Raw genomic sequence first — 19,270 nt, 5'->3', positions numbered from 1 at the left:
TTAAAGTGGGCATCACATACATTCAAGGTCAGAACAGTGGTGATACTAACAGTTTGCTCTAGAATAATGACTTACAGTAAACTTTAAACTTATAAAAGTTAGCTGTTTAATGTTAAGCTGCTCCTGTGACTGAAAATCAGTGCAATGGCTCCGCTCCAATGATTGCAAAGACAAACATTTTATTATCTCTAAAATACTTGTTGTTCTACTGCGTGGAAAAGACAGCCTCTGCCGAAAGGCAGCAGATGCTGCTTATTTAGAAGGAAATTGGGAGCCAGAGTACTGCAGCAGTAGTTACAATTCATGAGCAAGGTACGGATTAGTTAATTTGGTAAAGTCCAAACTAATTATAACACTAACGATTGAGTACATTTTCCTTCATGGAGAAAAAGCTCAACTGACAGCTTCTTAAAATCTCTTCTCCACAGTTTAAGGATACAATCCACCTGCAGAATAAGCACTTGCAAGTTTCCAAAGTACCTGAAGGGCCTTTTCCCCCTAAACACAATTGGATAAAGGGGATGTCATGATCCCACTGATAGCTTTATTTTTTATTTTATTTTCCTCCCCTAATCCCCACAGCAAACTGTGGTTATTTTAACACTTTCAGCAGTCTCTCTGTCTGTACTCTGAGATGAGCATTAAGAAAAAAATAATAGACTAAATCTTAAAGTGCATAATTTAATACACAGATAAATTATAAAAGAAGCAAAATATTGAACAACTTCCACAACTTCTAGCTGTCAGCGGTTTTGGACCTTGTGCTGTGGAGTGTATTAAATCTTTCAGTTATCATATTTTTTTACTGCTATTGTAGATAACAAGGTTCTTAAAACAAACATTTATTTCCCTGAATACCATAGTCTTTCTGGGAGCTGCTGTCTCCTAGTACCATCTTGTATGAAATGAGCTGGACAGTGGAATTCAGCTACGTGAAAGAGCTGAGACATGGATTAAAGCACAGGTACTTACATAGGTATGCTGGGTCAGTAGGAGGTCTATAATGCTCCTTTATTGTAATAATTTAGCATCATGTGCAAAAAAAGAATTTGCCCAACATGGAGCAGGTGCATCTCCTCTCTTTTTTGTCTTTTTATAGCCATCCCTTCTGCATGGCTTGGTAGCCAGCCATCACTATCTTCTACTGTTAATCCCACAGACTTTGAAAGGTATTGTATGACTAAAGCTATGATCTTGCTCTGTCAGGAGAATCTTGGAGTTATGTGAGATATATGTCCCAGCAGCCTGACAGATATCTGGCCTTATAATTTCAGTTATTCCACCAAAAAAGCTCCTCTGCTATTACTATGCATGGACTGATCTTCCTTAGTCAGAAACAATGTCTCTATACATTTAAATAAAAAGCAGGATTTTTTAAAAGACACCGAAGAGTATTATGTGTTTCCTGAAGTACTTCTAACATCTTTCAGTACCTTTGGGTGATAAATACATCTGTATTCCTACACATATTCCTTAATATTCCCGAATAAAATGTTATGGATGTTGCATTTCTAATCTATTAGCAGCAGCCAGAGGCTACATTTATATTTATAAATGCCTATAGCTCTGCTTGCCTTCTAAAGCCATTACGGTTCATTCTGAGAAAAGCATTCCTTATGGAAGAATATAAGAAAAATCATTTTTAAAATGTCTTTCTTAAGAAATTACATGCTGAAGAAGCTATTTTACATAGCTGAATATTTCAAGGATAGTATTTGATTAATAAATGAATCAATAAATTTAATCATGCCATTGACTTACAGAATTATCCACAGCAAGCTTTAATTTCCTTATTTTGCACCAGTATCTTTCAACTGACTTCGAACTTCTTGCTTTAAGAACTATGACAGCTTGAGTAGGTATGATAGACAATATTAAGCAGTCATTGCCATATGCATCATTTTATTTCTGGAAGTGATAGAGAAACTAATCCTGCCTGTTTCTCTCACATATTCAGATTCCCAAATTTAATCACACCAGTTAAATAATCAAGATTGGCCCTTTTTATATATTTGTACTCTCTCACACATAGTTTTTTAGTTCTATGTGTTGCTCAGTTGTTGCTGCTGAGGGAGAATTATATACATGGGTGTGGCATGTTGCTGCTGAGGGAGAATTATATACATGGGTGTGGCACTGAAGCAAAACATCAAAGATTCATTTCAAAGGTTTCCTGCTGGTTTATTGCATGGTTAACTACAAGCTGACACATTCCTTTGCCTTAGTTTCTTCCCCATAGAAATGAGGGAATAATCCAACCCCAGAGTGATTTTAAGAGGTGCTTGGGAGATTGTTGCATAATGAATTGATCATAGTGGATAGAAATATTTCAACAGATAGTACATTTTATCTCCAGATGTAATGAAACACTGAGAAATGGGTATTTTTTTGATGAGAAATGTACAACATGTTTTTCCATAGGATTTAGCCCTGACTATCAAATTGTTTTAGCTTAATCTCTTTTACTGACTTTTTTTTTTTTTGGGGGGGGGGGGGACAGTGGGATGGGAAGTATCTGATACCATTTTTTGGTCCATTTTCACATGTAAGCTGTTTTTTTTTCAGTCTACCTTTCTATGATTTGTAATACATCAAATGGTTTTGTAATTGCTTTCCTACCTATGGACAATTTTAAAGGTTTAAAAATGAAAGTAAATTCAAGGGCTTTGAGCAATGTGAGAATTCTTGTAAACTAGACAAACTGTAGAGATTCTGCAGAAAGCCAAGAGGATACTGCAACATTAGAAAACTTTACTGGGAGTGCTGAAGTCAAGGCATTTGCTTTACGTAGAAAAGAGTAGACTGCAGGCAGGAATTGATTAGATTTTTAAAAGCTATTTTAAGCAGAACAGTGGTCAATTTTTCCACCTTTGCCACTAAATGGAGGACACCAGCACAGCTGATTTGCAAAAGGAAAAAATGAGGCATTTAACAATGTCCCATACCATTCCATGACACTTAAGGTATGAAGACTGTTAAACTAGTGTTCTGTTATATCCAGCTGTACTAGCTGAATTCATCTAGGGTCTATATTCCCAGTGATTTTCAGTAATAGCCAGTCTGTGCCTGTTTCCTTTGGAAGAAGATCCTTCTCCCTTATCTGCAGTGCTGAAGACTTCTGTGGAGCTGTTCACTGAAGCAGTGCTTCAGTATCAGTGCATATGATTTGCTTTTGAAGAGTTTGAGAGGTCTCACAGAACTTGCTATTGAAAGTCATTCCAGCTCATCTGTGCTGCTGTTGTCCCTCCAGCGTGCTCAGGTGACTATGCTAACAGGTTATACAGCCACAGAATCCAACCTTTATTCTATTTTGTCCCAGCTCTGGAAGTGTAATTTTCTGTATTTCCTATCACTTTGTGATATTTTTCTTATCTGTCTTAACCCTCTCAATTTAACAAAAATGTATTTTTACCGAATCCTGAATTCATTCACGTTGATTGTGCTGACACTTTCCTCTGACTCAGTGTTTATGCAAATAAAGACCTCTAAAAGATGTGAAAATGTGACTCCAGTTAAGGAGGATATAGCATCTCTTCTTGTGAGAGCTTTGGAAAAATGGTGTTCACATGCCAGTTCTTATCTGTCATCGGGAGATATGCTCATTTTTCCTGACACCTTTTTGTGTGGAAACTGTATCCATTAGAGAGTTCTTAAATGTTTTGATTTTTCAAAGTACAATAGAACAGGACTGCTGCTTGCTTGGCAAAGAAAGAACTTCATTGTGAAGCGGGCCCTAACTGTGCTCTGGATGCTGTGGATCCAAGCAAAACACACCATTTTCCATGCTCAGCAGCTCTGATCTATGTCCAGGGGAGTTGCCAAGGAAAGGGCTAATTCGGGGGTCTCATCCCTAAACACTGCAGGAGAGGGTGGAACCATGTTTGTTTGCAACATCTCAAGCAAAATCTAGATACCAAAATTTGAGCATTTGATGCTACTATGGTTGATAGACCTTGCTAACATCAGCATTAATTCAGAGCTTTCTTTAACTTTTTTCTGTCATCTTAAAGTCCTGTTTGATTTGTATTATTTCTCCAAACTCAGTTGTCTGCATCAATGTGGTTATTTTCTTCCTTGGTTTTGAAATAATGTCTAAATCATTTCAAGTACCAGATGACCATGACCTGGGGTGAACATGAAGAAATGAAGCACAGAGACTCCTGAAAACAAGCTTATCCTTAGCAGCAATCAATGAGAAATGTAGAAATATGCTATGTTAGATGAGCTTCTTCAGAATACTTTAGTGTTGTGAGGTTGTTTGACCTTCAATAATGCAAAAATGTTGAATAATTCTAAAAAACCATGAGATGGAAAGCTGGTAACTCTTCAGAAGTATGGACTAGTATTATGTACTAGTCAAAGCTACCACGTTATACTAGGTTAATGATTCCTTTATAAAGCTTGTCTTGGGATATTTGTGATTGTTATGAGATGCCTTCAGATTCTTCCAGTAAGTAAAATAAATCTCTCATGAAACAGTGAATTTTTGAAAAAGCAGTTTTGAAAAAAACAGTGAAAGAAAAGCTTGGGTAACATCAATGATTTCCTGAGTTTTCAAGTTATTTGAATAAGTATATATGATCTATCAAATTTTTCATATATCTGGGACATAATTTTCTCAATTATTTGAAATGGAGACCTAATTATCCCACCTACAGGGGAGTGAATTCACCTGGAAGTATTAGGTCAGTTTCTCTTCCACTGGATGAGGGTAGAGGAGAAAGCTCTGGCGCATCCGCAAGATGAAAAGTAGCTCAGTCGCAAATGTTGCCATGTTGGGCACTTCACTGATATTTAGTTTGCAATATATTCATGCTCTATGTAGAAACAGTAAATTCCTCCACAGATGAACATAAACCTGGCAAATGTTTTGAAAAGTATGAGCTGAAATGTTCTTCATGTTCTTCGTTGCTATGTGTGGCGTGACATGAAACTGTCTAACAGGTGGTGAAATATTCTGTTGGCAAGCCACCAAACCATGGTGGAAACTCTTGATTTCGCTCCCAAAGGGCTCTACTATCAGTCCTGTAGTGAAGATTGCCCTCAGCCTTCACGAGGAAATCCTATCTTGACTGGGTATCAAAGAGCCTCAGAGTGGGCAATAACTGCACCTCTGTGCATGCTGGACCAAATGTTTGTTTAGCCTCAGACAACTCCTTTATCAAGGAGTGAGAATATCTGTGGAAATGTCACAGCTCAAACTGGAGGAGGCAGTCAAGATTAAGCAGCTGTACTACTACATTCAGCATATGGATTAACTTAGCAGCCAAACAGATAAGACATTAAAACATTACTAGCCTTGTATATGTAATGGTGAAAGGAAAGTTCCCCTGTTAACTACTTGAGGCTGCACAATGAGAAATGTGTGAGCTCCATTATTACCCATGTCAGGAATGGCTGAGCTCTTGCTTCTGCCATCATTGCTGCAGTTACAGATATTGCTGTCATTTGAGGTCTAAGAATGTAGATTGTAATCTTACTGCAGAGTACAAAATGGAGCCATTTATCCTGATCTCACAGACAGCTGATAGAAAAACACATTATGTCAAATTGAAATATCTCTTTTAAATCAGATTTTTTTTCCTTTCCCTTTGCAGAAAATCCAGTTTGTTTTTGAAACTTTTTCTCTGGCTCTTCCTCCAGGTTTTAGAAGTCACATTCTTTTGTAAATTGACCTTTATTTGCCGTTTTTTATTGGAAGTAACCTAGAGATGCCTATAAAGGTATTGAATGGAATTTACTGACTTCATATAAACCTACTGTGGAGACATTATGTTTTAATACTAACACTCTTTATCTACTTAGTGTCAAAATCCATTTCTCTTATTATAAATTGGTTCTGTTTGGTAAGTTTAATCAAGACCAGTAGAAATTTTTGTCCCTGGATCTTGGAACTAAGTGCAGAAAATCAGGTTCTGCAATGTGAATAGAATGGGAAATAGCCTGAAAACATCATTACTTAAAGTGAAAGGCTAGTTTCTTTATGAATTCTTTGATCCACTGAAAGCATACCATCAGAGCTAAAAAGAATAAAGTAGGAATCTGCTATATATATCCTGTTGGACTAGACAGGGGAAGAATGCCTATGCATTTTTAAATTCAAGGTCTGTTATACTGAATGTGATCTTTATTTTGGCTTTGTAACTGCAAAACTTTTTGCTTGATTATTTTTTGACTGCCATCACACAGACAGATGGAACATCACTGACTATTTCTACAGTGAATTCAGAGAAACAGTCTGTAAAGGACAAAGTTGTCTTTTTCAAGGTAGAATTTAAATGCATAGTTATGTAAGCAAAACTAAGCTAACCACAGATAAATTACTATTTTATCTTTGAAATCTTTCTTCTTGACCCAGGAAAAGCTTGATTAATTTAGAGATAACAGAATGCCACTGCTGAGAACTACAGTAGGGTAAATAAGTTTCCCTGTTCAAGGGTGAACTTTAGTAGCATTGTTGTACAGAAGACAGTTTTTTAATTGTACTGTGGCTTTTTCCAAATTAAATAATTTTTTACTGAATGTCACTATAGTTGGTTTAAATGTTCTACTTACAGGAGCTCAAAAATTAGTTTTGGGGAAAAAAAAGTTGTTTATAGGCAATCTACTTCTTTTTTTTACCTATTTGGATCATTAAAATTTTGTGAATAGTAATTCTACAATTGGTTTGATGCTATTTCTTACGCTTTGAAAATACAGTCAAAAAAAAAAAAAAAAGAATGGCTGCTTTAACTTTTCTTTCATAGTTTCTGAGTACCAGGAGTTTCAAGTAAATAGCGAAAGAACTATCTGATCACTGGGTAAATTTAAACATCAGAAGATAAGTTATTATTAATCATGGCTTTTTAGGCAGGATCTTCAAGCAAATCAAGATGAGTATTGCCTTGTCTTCAATACAGTAAATGTGTAAAGGATCAGATACTCTCTGCTTTGAAAAGTTTGCAGCCCAAGTAGAGCAAAAAGTGAATAGAAGACTGGCTAAATGAAGTTACAACATGAACTGAGTGAACAGTTATCAGAGTGGAAAATATCGTGTTTCTTGTTAGTACTTAGTAGGGAATACACTTAAGGAAAATATCTGCTCAATAGAAAGTGTAGAGGATAAACCACAAGGGAGTAGAGAAGTGAAGGAGCTGGTAAGGAAGAGGGAAATAAAAAGTGATGAGTAGAGTTTAACTAAGCCTGGATGCACAACTAAGACCTACAAGTCTGAAATACTGGTCCATGTACTTTCAGCTAGTTGAGTAAGTTTAGACAGAAGTAATAGCAACTGACAAGATTTTTTATTAATTCAGCAGAACAGTTCTTTTATTTATTTGGGATGCAGTAAAGGATGTGGAAATTCAGCCAACGATATTATTGCTAATTGTGCAGACAGTTAAATTTAGCTCCTGTTCAACCAAAAGAAGTGATCAATCTTTTCAAGAAATACAAACATCAATAGCTAGAGAAGGGCAAACAGATTGTCTTTCCAGTCTTTAAGTTGCCTTTTTGTTCACTCTTCCTCTTTTATTCTGTATAGGTCTAAACACAGCAACTGTAGTATGAAACTCCTTTTCAAATGAGGATGACCCAGAAGTTAAGATGCTAGTCTGAATTTGGTACTGCTGTAACTTTCTCTGAAGTTGGTGAGGAAGTTACTTGCTGCTACTCTACTTTGGTTCCTCAGTGGTAAAGTGAGCAATAAAGGAAATATCAAACTCACAGCTTCTCAATGTTAATTTTTTTTGGTTTTAGGTTACTTTAAATCTAATGCTTTCCTGTTAATTCTGCATTTGGTTTATCACTTCTTTTTTTCTTCGTCTTTTTTTAACCTTTCTTTCCATTTTGTTTTTTCTCTTTAAACTGCATCCCATGAAGGCCATCAACCATGCCCCTCCCCAGGTTCTCTGCCTGGATGCCCTCCCCTATTACACAGGCTGGTCATGTGTACACTGGGGAAAACTAGTTCCACAGCTTGCCTCTCCAGAGTTTAAATTTTGAAGTACATTGCAGGTCTTTGAAGCTGTGCTAGGCTTTCACTTTTAATAGGTATACATACCTTTCAGAATACATGTGGAGAGTGATGAGCCACCCTTCCAGGTGGGAGGGTCCCATAGCATTAAACTCCATGCAAGTCCCCAGAGACAAGCAGGAAAAAGACCTTAGCAACACTTAGTCCTGAGCCACTGCTGTTAACATCTCTTATTTTCTCACCAGCAAAACAAGCCTCCAGAACTCCAAAGTTCGTCTTTAAGTCTCCTTAAATTCCTACTGACCAGCTAAGCTGTACTGCTGAACCTTACACAATCCACTTAGGCAGAACAATAGCCACCTATCATGTTAAATGTGGCAAAGGTGCCTAGTTACAGTACAGCAAGTTTTCTGAGTGCAAGAGGGAAAGAGTGAGAAATGGTCTAGCATTGTGCTGCACTGCGATGTGCAGGTCTGTGCTCTCTGTAAAGCACTTTCTAGCTTTAACTGAAATGACCAAGGACTAATGTAGAAGTCTGTGGTGTTACTGTGAAAAGAATTATAATGTTTATTTTGTAGCTCTCTCTACAGCATTTTAACATCATCTGGGCAATGATGTACAATTAGATTCTGTAATTTGCAGAAAAATTATTATAATTATCTCTCATAGCATAATGTTCACATTTGTCATTTAGGCTGTGTAGAAAGATCACATTTCTCTCTTTCAATTTCATTTAAGAGAACGTATTTTATCATAGTGTTTTATGCTTTTCTGGTTATTATTTAGCACTCTTCCCATTTGTTACATAACTACTTCTATGCGTGTTGGTATTTTACCACACTCAAAGCATCAGCAAACAAAATCTGACATGAAATTAACAAAAGAAAAACAGCCATGAGAAAGTGAACATTCATGCAAACAGCAAATACCTTACCTGACCTTATCAAGGACAGGACTGTCATTGGGAAAAATCCAGCAGGGATTTAAAACCTGAAGACACCACACCAGGAGATCACTGAAACAGTTTGCTAGGGTCTGCAAGGGTGTTCAGAATTGCCATTGCACAATTGCTTTGTATCCTCCCTAAGTAAGTTCTGGGAAGGCCGGGGAGACGTTGGTAGGTCATACAGATACTTAGTCTGAGCTGTAGAGTACTTTCTGTGCTCTGCCATCCTGGTGAGCACTTGGTTCCAATTCCATCTCTTGGGCCATATCTCATGTATTAATGCTGTTCAGTATATGACTTTTCTTTTTGTCCCAAGCAGCAGAAATTGTCATCTATTAGGACAGCAGTGGTGAAGTTGCATTCCTCCACTAAATATATTTTCCCAAATTGCAGTTTTCTTTGAGGCTTTTCTTCTAGTATGTGATCTTCCGTGTCCAGACTTCAGCAATGAAATTCAACTGCAAATGGTGGGTAAACAAGGATTATTATACCCTGTATAAGACAAGCCCTAAACAGGAGACTGGGGAACAAATGGAAATACAATAATAGAGATACAACATACATTACAAAGCAGTGAGAATTGACTGCAGAATGTTGAATGATCAGGAATTCTCTGTATGATTAATACTGCAAGTGTGCACAGATAAATAGAATGATAACTACAGATCAGCTAGTGTTGACCTGAAAACCTGAATTAAGTGTCATCATTTATTACAATAATAATGATAATGATACAGACTGCAGGTAGTGGAGAAAGAAGAGAGAGTGATCAAAGGAGGATGAGAGCATTGGTGTGCCTTGGAAGTCTTCTGTATGCTCTCCTCTCTGATGGAGATGCTTGCATTCTTCTTGTTGTTGTTTGCTTATTGGTGTTGTGTTTTTTCCCCTTTTTTGAGGTGGAGGGGAAGAGTGTTGAGAGGCAGTCCCCATCACAAGAATGACATGGAGGTGTTGAACAGGGTCCAGAGGAGGCCACGAGGATGATCAAAGGACTGGAATGCCTCTAGTATTAAGAGAGATTGAGGGAGCTGGGCTTGTTCAGTATGGAGAAGAGAAGGCTCAGGGGAGAGCTCATTGTGGCCTTCTATTACCTAAAGGGGCCGAAAGGAAAGATAAGGTGGGATTCTTTATCAGGGAGGGTAGAAATAGGACAAGGGGTAATGGGTTTAAACTGAAAGAGGGGGGATTTAATTCAGATATTAGGAAGAAATTCTTCACTGTGAGGATGGTGAGGCACTGGAACTGGATGCCCAGAGAAGCTATGAATGCCTCATTGCTAGAGCTCTTCAAGACCAGGGTGGACGGTGCCCTGGGCAGCCTGATCTGGTGGGAGATGTCCCTACCCATGGCAGGTAGTGGGAACTGGATAGGCTTTAAGGTCCCTTCCAATACAAGCTATTCTATAATTCTCTGTTTGTTGCTGGGTAAGTTGAAATATGGTCCTTTACCTCAAACTTTTGCATTTCTTTTTTTATTCCACCTCAGACTAGCGTTCTTGACTGTGCCTCATCAGACACTTACTTCAAGTTTTTTGTTTGTTTGTTTGTTGTTTTTTTTTTTTTTTATATTGAGCAAATACTTATTCAGTTTGTGAGCTTATTTTGAAATCCTTATGAAATTTTGGACATGCATACCTCCAAAATCCTTTCTGCCCAGATGTACCACCTCGCAACTACTTTAGAAATCTGTGTGTACTATTTGTCCAGCCTGAGTGGTTCTTTTACAGGTTGTAAAAGAGAAAAATGTTAAGTTTAAAGCAGTATTGTAGAACAATGTTGTAGGTGCATGAGTTTGCATCTGCTGAGATCCTGAGCAATTTGCTATTCTCTAAAGATTTAAGGCAGTGACTTCATGTCTTTGACTCAGAAGTGTTTGTTTTGCTGTTCATACTGGGGTTGTTCTGTAATATCCTTACTTAGTAGTACTTAAGGCAAGTTAGGTTATCTTCATGTTTTCAAGCTATTAAGTCCTGTGAATGTCTGATAAAGACTTGTCCTGGGTATTCCCATCTGAGCAAACCTGTCTTTATGCCTTAAGTGGTTTTGAACATCTTGGTTGTTCTTTAAGAATATCACAGCTCCTAGTTAGCTGTGGTTCAGATCTGAAAATCACTATTTTCCCCACCCTGAATTACCATAGTTTGGGAAACTTCTGTAGGAAAGGATGGATAAGCCCTTCAGAATGACTGTCTCAGCAGCTATTATAACACTGTCATCCTTGACACAAGATATGAGTTTTCAATATAATGAAGTGTACTCAACCCTATCTGTAATTTTTCTATTATATTAATTTCCTTTCTTTGTGATTTTGGAGACACTTAATATTTACTTCACAGTCATTACACAATTGATCATTTTAATTGAAGATCAACCAGTTATTGATGCTTTCCTTCTAGCAGTTCAGATCTTTACAGATCTGAAATGTATTAATTTTGGTAAATGAAGGTGCATATATGACTTAAAAGGGAAAATGTTAAGTCTTATGTGTTCACAAATGGTAACTGAAGATGCAATGTCCTCAAATGGAAATATGCCATTTATTGACAATATCAGGTATGGTTGATGTCCTTCCTCAAATTTTGTGTATGCGTCAAAGCTGTCATTTATCTATCTCAATACTGTATTACCAGACCATTAATCAGTATGTGTATTCATTCAACAGAATCAAGGTTTACCATCAGATCAAATTTAGCTTCTACCTTCATTCTCAATACCAATACTAATACATTTTAGATCCTTAGCATAATTCAGTGCATTATGTGGGCTGTATAGTATCACATTTGGAAATTACAGTTAAATCAGGAAAAAAATAAAGCAACTGTTTCAAGTTCTGCTAATTAAATGAAATATGTGATACATTTTTTGCCTATTTCCTTTTTGGATAGGGAGATCAAGTTCATCAAATATTTTATGCATTGTTCAGAAAACGCTGACTGTAGAATGTTTCTTGAGATTCATAGACTAATGGAACCACCAAGGTTTAAAAGATGTCTAAGATCATCGAGTCCATCCGTCCATCTATCACCAATATTTCCCACTAAACCATGTCCCTTAGTACAACATCTCAACATTTCTTGAACACCTCCAGTTCATGTCTGCTTCTTCATTTTTTATTTTTTCCATATGATCTTTTAAAAGTTAAATAGAATGTAGAAATGCTGTAAGAGGTTGGTTGTTCCCTCTCAGCCTTGTGCTATTGGGCCTGAGCACCCATTTGAAGAAATAAATGTGTGCCATGAATATTTTGGGAAAGATGAAAGAATTTGTCGTGACAACTTCTTTTGTCCTAGTTTGTTACTTGTGAATCTCCCTGACTCTAATTAATGTGCCTGCTACTTGTTCCTGTGCACACAGCTTGAATGTCTTGGTTCAGTGAGGGGACTTCCTGGCAGCCAGCACTTTGAAAGAAAACCTGTGGTTTTCAGAGAGCCATTAGGTGCAGATCAAAGCCACGCTGCAGCTGGGGGCATACTGTTGGACTCATTGATAACAGCGAGCTATGGGTAGTCCTGTGATTATTTGAAATGTTAAATTAAATGATTCTTCTGTAAAGCCATCTTTTATACTTCTTAATATTTTATGAAGAGATTGGTAAAGAGTACATATGAGATCTTTGGGACTTAAAAGCAACCCAATATGCCCAAATGAGCCATGGCTCTGAAAAGTTAAAACATGACTATGGTTGGGAAATTCTTTTTTTTCTTTCTGATGTCATTCTTTCTTTCTGCTGTAAATATGTCAAAACTTCCTTGAAGTTCCACATGCCAGGTGTATGGGTCCTGTTGCATCACCTTTTGATCATCTTCAGCTCTGGTTTCCGCTGAAGCAATGCTCTCTGCACCTTTGTGCATTCTGGCTTTTACGGCTCCAGGCAGACTGGGGTTTAAAGTCAAATGAGATGAGACAAAGTATGCCAGGACTGGGGCTGCTTAAATGTTTATTCATGGTACCAGCTACTATTGTGGATTTTGTATGTGTTTTTTTTCTTCTTCTTCTGAGATGGTTTATTCCTCTAGCAGTGTTCTATGAAGTTTTGGGTTTTTTTTTAACAAGAAGGGTAAAATCTATTTTCTTTTAAATGTAAATCTTCAGTGTTAAAATGACTTCACAATGCTGTGATTTAATAACAATATATTTTTGTAGTTTAACACAGTATAAAGTTTAGCAGTTCAGTTTACTTTTGTGATTGCTATCACACGAATAGCTTTTATTGCTGACCTATTGCAGTGTATTTATTATTTAATGGATGACAATCAACTTCGGAATTAATGAGGAGAATATGTATGAAACAATAGAAGTTATAAATAAGCATTAACTGCACCAATTTCTGATACAGCCTCACAATTCTTTTTTTTCATTTAATGCTGAAAATCATGCAGCTAAAGATAATGTTAATACCACTGGACGTAATGAGCCATAAACAGTCAAAAAATGTAACTTGATTTTTTAGTCTGTCTAAATGGGAAGAGAACTTGCAGTGCCAGCAAATTTATCTAATTCTTCCTTGCTTTATGACCCTGGGATTTTTTTCTAAAAGAAGAGCAGCTTCATTTAGGGGAAAAAAAAAAAAAAAGGAAAGAAACAAAATACACTCTCCTCCAAGGAACTCCATACTTTGAAGTATATTAACACATACGTGCCCATGCATAGTATATTTCTGCTCATGCAGACAAAATACTTCACTTGGTCATTTTTGACAAAATGCTTTCCCAAGTGAACTTTGTATACAGTGGTACATGGAGTACTTCAACAAAATGAAATGCAATTTCAGCCTAACAGAAAGAACAGAACTGTTGAATGTAACAGCATTTTTGTTTTGTGACACTTACATTAATCTGTTTTTGTTTTTCCCAACATAGGTACTTCAAAAACTAGGAAAAGCAGATGAAACAAAAGATGAACAGTTTGAAGAATACGTTCAAAATTTCAAACGGCAAGAGGTCAGTTACTTTCTCAGTTTCAGTTAAGAAGAATGCAGTGTATATTTACTTGCTGATTTTGAAGAAGCTGTTGAAGGGTAACAGGTAAAGGAAAATGTTTTGAACCATACGAGTGTAACACTTTGTTCTGCAGTTTAAAAAAAAAAGATCAGCTGCATTTGGGCATACAAACATGTAAGACGTTCATATTAAACAGACATATTCTAATAATTTATAATGCCCTCATGCCAGAACTTCGTGGGATCATTGGAGCGTAAGCACATTTTCAACAGTGTAATTTAGAACAGAACCCAGCCTCAACTTGACACAGTTTTGTAGTTGCCTTCTGACAAAGAAAATGATTTGTTTCCTTGGTTTCATGTTGTGGATTGTTTTCATCAATGGTATGTAAAAAAACTAGTTTTATATTAAGTGAATAGCTGAACAGTTTTAGACGGCTGTGTGTTGTCACAATCCCCATTAGTGCAGGGATGATGAGAGCTGTGGTGGCAGTGCTGATGATGCAGTACAGGGCAGCAGGGCTCAATTGCTCTTAGTGTTACAAACACATACATGAAAACTGAGTTTCCCTGAAGAGTTTATAACATACACCCAGTGCAGTCTTGAAGTCTAACCTCGCTTTTTTGGATGGAGTTTTTAGCTCTAAGGCATTAATGTCACCAAGAAAATAATCTTGTTATGCAAGTATAAACAGAGATATCAGTACCTTCATGAGCTATCTTTCAGAGCTCATATGTTAAAGCCATTGAGGGTTGAGAGAATTACTCCCACACACTTTACATGACGTAAAAGTTGGTTCATGTTAGAGTTTGCAATTCCTACACTGAGTCAGTCCTATCTACCACATGGATTTCTGTCCTTTTCATATAAACACAAATCCTGAACTCTGACTGCTCAGACACTGATTAACTCTTTTGCATCTTACAGTGACTGACGGTTATTTTGCAATCTCAGTCTAGAACAAGAGGGAGGCTCCAGGAGTAATTGGGCTATGTAGCTCATTCTTTCTCTGAAATGGTGATGATGGGAAGTAAAAGAAGCTGTTTCTCTGAGGAGAGTTGTTCTTTCCTCAGTTTTGCCAAGGTCAGGTAGATGCTGGGATTTAATAACGCTGAGAAAGCATTCAGAAGCTTTGAAACCCTGTAGAGATGTCATATTTTCCCTTTTCTACACCTTCCTCTTTTCCAAATCCGCTGAGATATCAACAGAGTATTTCTTTCTTTCTTTCCAATTTTTCTTATATTGCAGCTTATTGTTGTTTTCAGTAACACAGGTGTTTGCGCAGCTAGTAACTATGTTACTAGAAATAAGGTGCATCTGTAAGGCTCTTATTGGATAGGAGAGGAGCAGCTGGAGTATCCCCCTCAAAAAATAGAGTTTTGTGGGATGTATTTTTAGATGCAACTTCTGAGTCAATTAAAAAAGAAGAGAGATGAAAGAGAAAAAAAAAGTCTTTTTCAGCAAAATTATGTTTCAAGTGTTTCTTCTATTCTCTACCAAGAATTTTCTGTAATATTATTTTTCAGCTGAAAGTCCTGCCAAGGGCTAAGGAGGATCTTAGCATTTCTTCATTTTTATTTCCTCCTCCTTTGATGTACTGAGAGACAATAATAAGTAGTCGAGGACTCCACAGGAACTGAATGATGCTAAATCTGAATGCAAATGTGACCTGGGGCCAGGGGAGGAAATGGGTAAGGAGTGAGTGCTGAAGGAAATACTACAACTCTTTTGAGTGACACATGCAGTTAAGGTTAGATCCAATGGCATAACAAATGAGAAATCATTTGTACATTTATTAAACTATTCATGCATGCTGCTGTGTTCTGCTAGGCTTGCTCTCAAATAATTTTGTTTCGCTCAATTCCTGAAATACAAAGGGGAAAAATGCTGTAAAAACACTGTTTCTGCCACTTAGACCAATAAGTAGGGTATAAATTGTTTAAATTTTCTTAATTTCACCCATGCTTTGATCTCCAACTGACTAGGAATGCAAAGATTAAAGGGATTACAGTGTGCACCTGAATTATCACTCACACTGATCAGGACTTTGCAGAACTGCTGTCCTCTGTGGACTCAAGCAGCCATCTCTTCTTGGTTTACATTCAATACTGCTTTCAAGGTTACCTCTGCAATTCTAGAGCCTTTAGAAAAAGAAAAGGCAAACTCAAGGTATTAAAGAGTTAAAAGGCAGATGAGGTGATGGATGATTGTGTTGAGTTCCACAGAACAGTTGGCGTGGGCTTCCAAGCAGAACCACCCCTACTAGAGGCTGCACCATCTTTTCCAGTTCTCTCCAGGATTATTTTTCTCTGTGGTGGTTCCTTCCTGTGGTAGGCCTTCCTGTGACAGAGGCAGCTTGAGAGAAAGTTCAGATTTAACTTTGTTTCTTGAGATCTCATTTAACAGTGATTTGGCTCCATTTCCTGGCTATCTCACTTTCCTACATTTGGTTTTGAGGAAGACTGTCACTTCAGATTTGTGTATCTATAAGGTGTTTGTAGCAGCTAGAGGCTAGAGACGTGGGCTCTGTGTAAATTGAAAGGTGTTAAAATGGACTATTTGTCTTATTTCTCCACCTTATTGAACTGATGTCACTTGGGAGATCAACTGGTTTTATGGGTAGAATTATCCTGTTTTGATACTCTCCTAGGATAATAAATAAGGACTCCCAGGTTAGCTCAGGGAAAGCACAGAAAAGGAGCAAAGTGCTTATTACCCAGGAAACAGATAATGCAAAAACTGAGATCTTAATAAGCAATTCCTTGCCTGAAGAGCAGGTTGGATGATCTGTACCATACTCTGCTGGAGGCTCAATATAAGGGTACATCCAGAAGATCAATATAACTTTCTGTAGGATAACCTCATTTAAGCCCCCCTGTAGTCCATTCCTATCTCTGTCATCTGAATACAGCTGGATAAGTGTCCCCCTTTAGACATGAAACCCAGAGCTGAATTACCAGATGAATCACCAAGGAGAAACTGAGTCATCCCATGACTGGAGAGAGCAGAGCACAGTGGTTTACAGAGCCTCCAGATTTTCCTGTCAGAAGCAGTAAGCTGCTGCAGCTGAAACCAACACCAAAAAGATTTGTGAATAAAATTGCTATTCACCTTCCATTTAAGATGTAAACAGGAAATTGCCACTTTGAAATAAAACTTGTGAACCTTATATAAATGTGGCATAGATTTTCAGTGTGTTGCAAGAGTTTACTTGAGATTTAAATGTTTCTGCACAGCTAATTGTGGATGTGCTCATCCCCTTAATTGACCTTGAATTTCAGGGAAAAAAAAAAGACAATTCCTGCATAAGTCTCTACTCTGTGAAAATATCCTGAAGTCCAAAATTTCTATATCTCAACGACTGTAGATATCATTGTTCAAGCAACTGCATCTTACACTTTTTTGGCAGGAAGTTCAGTAGGAATTTTCTTATTCCCTACTATGTTTTAATGACTCAGCACTCATAAAGCTTCAGTATTCTATTTCATATCTGTGCATCTTTACTCTCATCATTTTTCCCTGCATAGTTATGAGATTTCTTTTATTTTGTAGACTACAGTTAAAAATGTTCTAGTGTTTTAACCATTAACATTATATATTGTATATGTACACACAGATATATATGAGTTGCTGCTATTAAAAAAGCATCTGCCCATGAAAAACTGTCAGAATAAAGCAAAATGTCAAGTGCTGCTGTTGCTGGTTTATAGAATTTGGTGAAAATTAGGAGTATTTTTTTGTTTCTGTTGAGTGAGCAGAAGTGTGGCCTGCTCTACTTAATGTGCACCTCACAGTAAGAACTGCTCTGTGGGTGTAATTGGTAACAATTGAAATGTTATGTCCTTCATTTCATGAAAGCGTACTTAGCTGCCCAATAGCTGTGGCATGACATTGACTTAAAGATGTTTGGTGGGGCAGTTAATAGATGCTGAAGTATTCATTTCATGTCAGACATGCCACTGACTTTTTATGATTCATTTATGACCTAAGACACCAAAGATGATATTCATGGCCTATACACAGGCACTAGATGTGCCTCTGTGGTCCTCTCAAGCACACCTTGGCATCTCAAGGGACATGTTTTGGCAGCGGAACCCTGTCCCTGGAGGCTCATCCATTTCCAGATAGCAAGACCTGGATGTAGGTATCTGTATTTGAGTTCATTTGCGTCAAACCAGGATATGTCATCAGATAGGCCAAGACAGCAACCCATCAGGGCTTCTGGGGGCACCCAGAGCCTTAATGGCCCTGATCAGCCTGACTCAGGACCCTCAGCCCTTCACTCAGGCCCAGAAGTCCTATTTTAGCTCATACCCAGGCATCTATTGCCACCCTGAGCCATACTGTAGAAATAGAGTCCCCAGTCCTGCTTCTCACAAGGACTCAGGACCCATACCCCAGCTGTGTCTCCTGCTGCTCCCAGCTGGATCTACTAGGCATCACCTGGATCTGACTCATCCCTTTCCCGTTTGGAGGTATGTTAGTGAACCCTCTTGTCACTTGCCGCTCCTAGCTTAGCCTCCTTCATGGTTGCCATGAGGAGTGTGAGTCAGTTCTCTAAATGTCAGCACCCACTGCCATCTGTGAGGCCCTAGTGTATCCTCCCTGGCTCCCCAGCACCATCCTACAAAGCTAGGAGTCTCCTTTAGGATCAGTTGTATTTGTGGATGTCTTGCAGGGTGTCCCAAAAGGCACTAGGCAGCTTTGCTGAGTGAGCAGTTTTGACTTTAGGATTTAATTGTCCTTCTAACTCCATAGATTGCACTGAAGAGATCTGTATTAGCTCTAAGAGGAGGAGAGGCACTCAACTCATGTGTAGGCAGTCACAGGTGTCTTAATCTGGGGTTGAATGAAGAGCACGATGAAAACATTTCACAAGAAATTCAACCTGTTCTGAAAACCCTTCTTTCTTTTGGAAGCTATTATGCATCCTGTATATCTATTTAATCATCTTACGCATCTCATGTCTACCCTTCAAACCCCTCATTTTACTGATCTTGTGCATAGGCTTTAGAAAAAAATAATCCGGGCATTAAATAAAAAGTGCAAGCTTTAAAATTACTCTGACTGGGAGAGACTGTTTTCCCTTAGCTCATATGGAGGTTTCCTTAGATGTCTGTGGAGTCCCACACTAAACTGTAGGGGATTCTTAATAATTGCTAAGCTGTAACTTATGGTTGTTCAATACATCTCTCTCCCAGGGAGTCTCCTTTGCTAAACAAAGTTGATGCCAAATGCTGTCCCTGGTAGATACCCCAAAATACACTGGACACATGAAAACTCAATCTGGACTAGTGGAAGGGAGCTTTTATTTCTGTAAGCCTAGAAGTATTTGTAAACTGTATTCAGAGAGACTTCATCTGACTGACATCTTTTCAGGGGCCATCCTAAGGTCCACTTCAGATACCAGATGGCCATGAAGCCAGATACA

The 19,270-nt window shown here is 37.8% G+C and overlaps 1 protein-coding gene across 4 annotated transcripts in view; it reads left to right on the top strand.

Annotated features, from left to right (window-relative positions):
* Window positions 1-19,270, top strand: part of AMPH (amphiphysin) — a 111,616-nt gene that overhangs the window by 31,694 nt on the left and 60,652 nt on the right. For all 4 annotated transcript variants that reach the window (XM_021385849.1, XM_021385848.1, XM_021385850.1 and 1 more), the window contains exon 2: window positions 13,759-13,839. In XM_021385849.1, the coding sequence (XP_021241524.1) occupies window positions 13,759-13,839 (81 nt within the window). The remainder of the gene's footprint in view (window positions 1-13,758; window positions 13,840-19,270) is intronic.

Source organism: Numida meleagris, chromosome 2 (genome assembly GCF_002078875.1).
Source record: "Numida meleagris isolate 19003 breed g44 Domestic line chromosome 2, NumMel1.0, whole genome shotgun sequence".
In the NCBI taxonomy this organism is placed as follows: domain Eukaryota; kingdom Metazoa; phylum Chordata; class Aves; order Galliformes; family Numididae; genus Numida; species Numida meleagris.
Note: the sequence above shows the minus strand (reverse complement) of the source record. Positions and strands in the feature narration are given on the sequence as shown.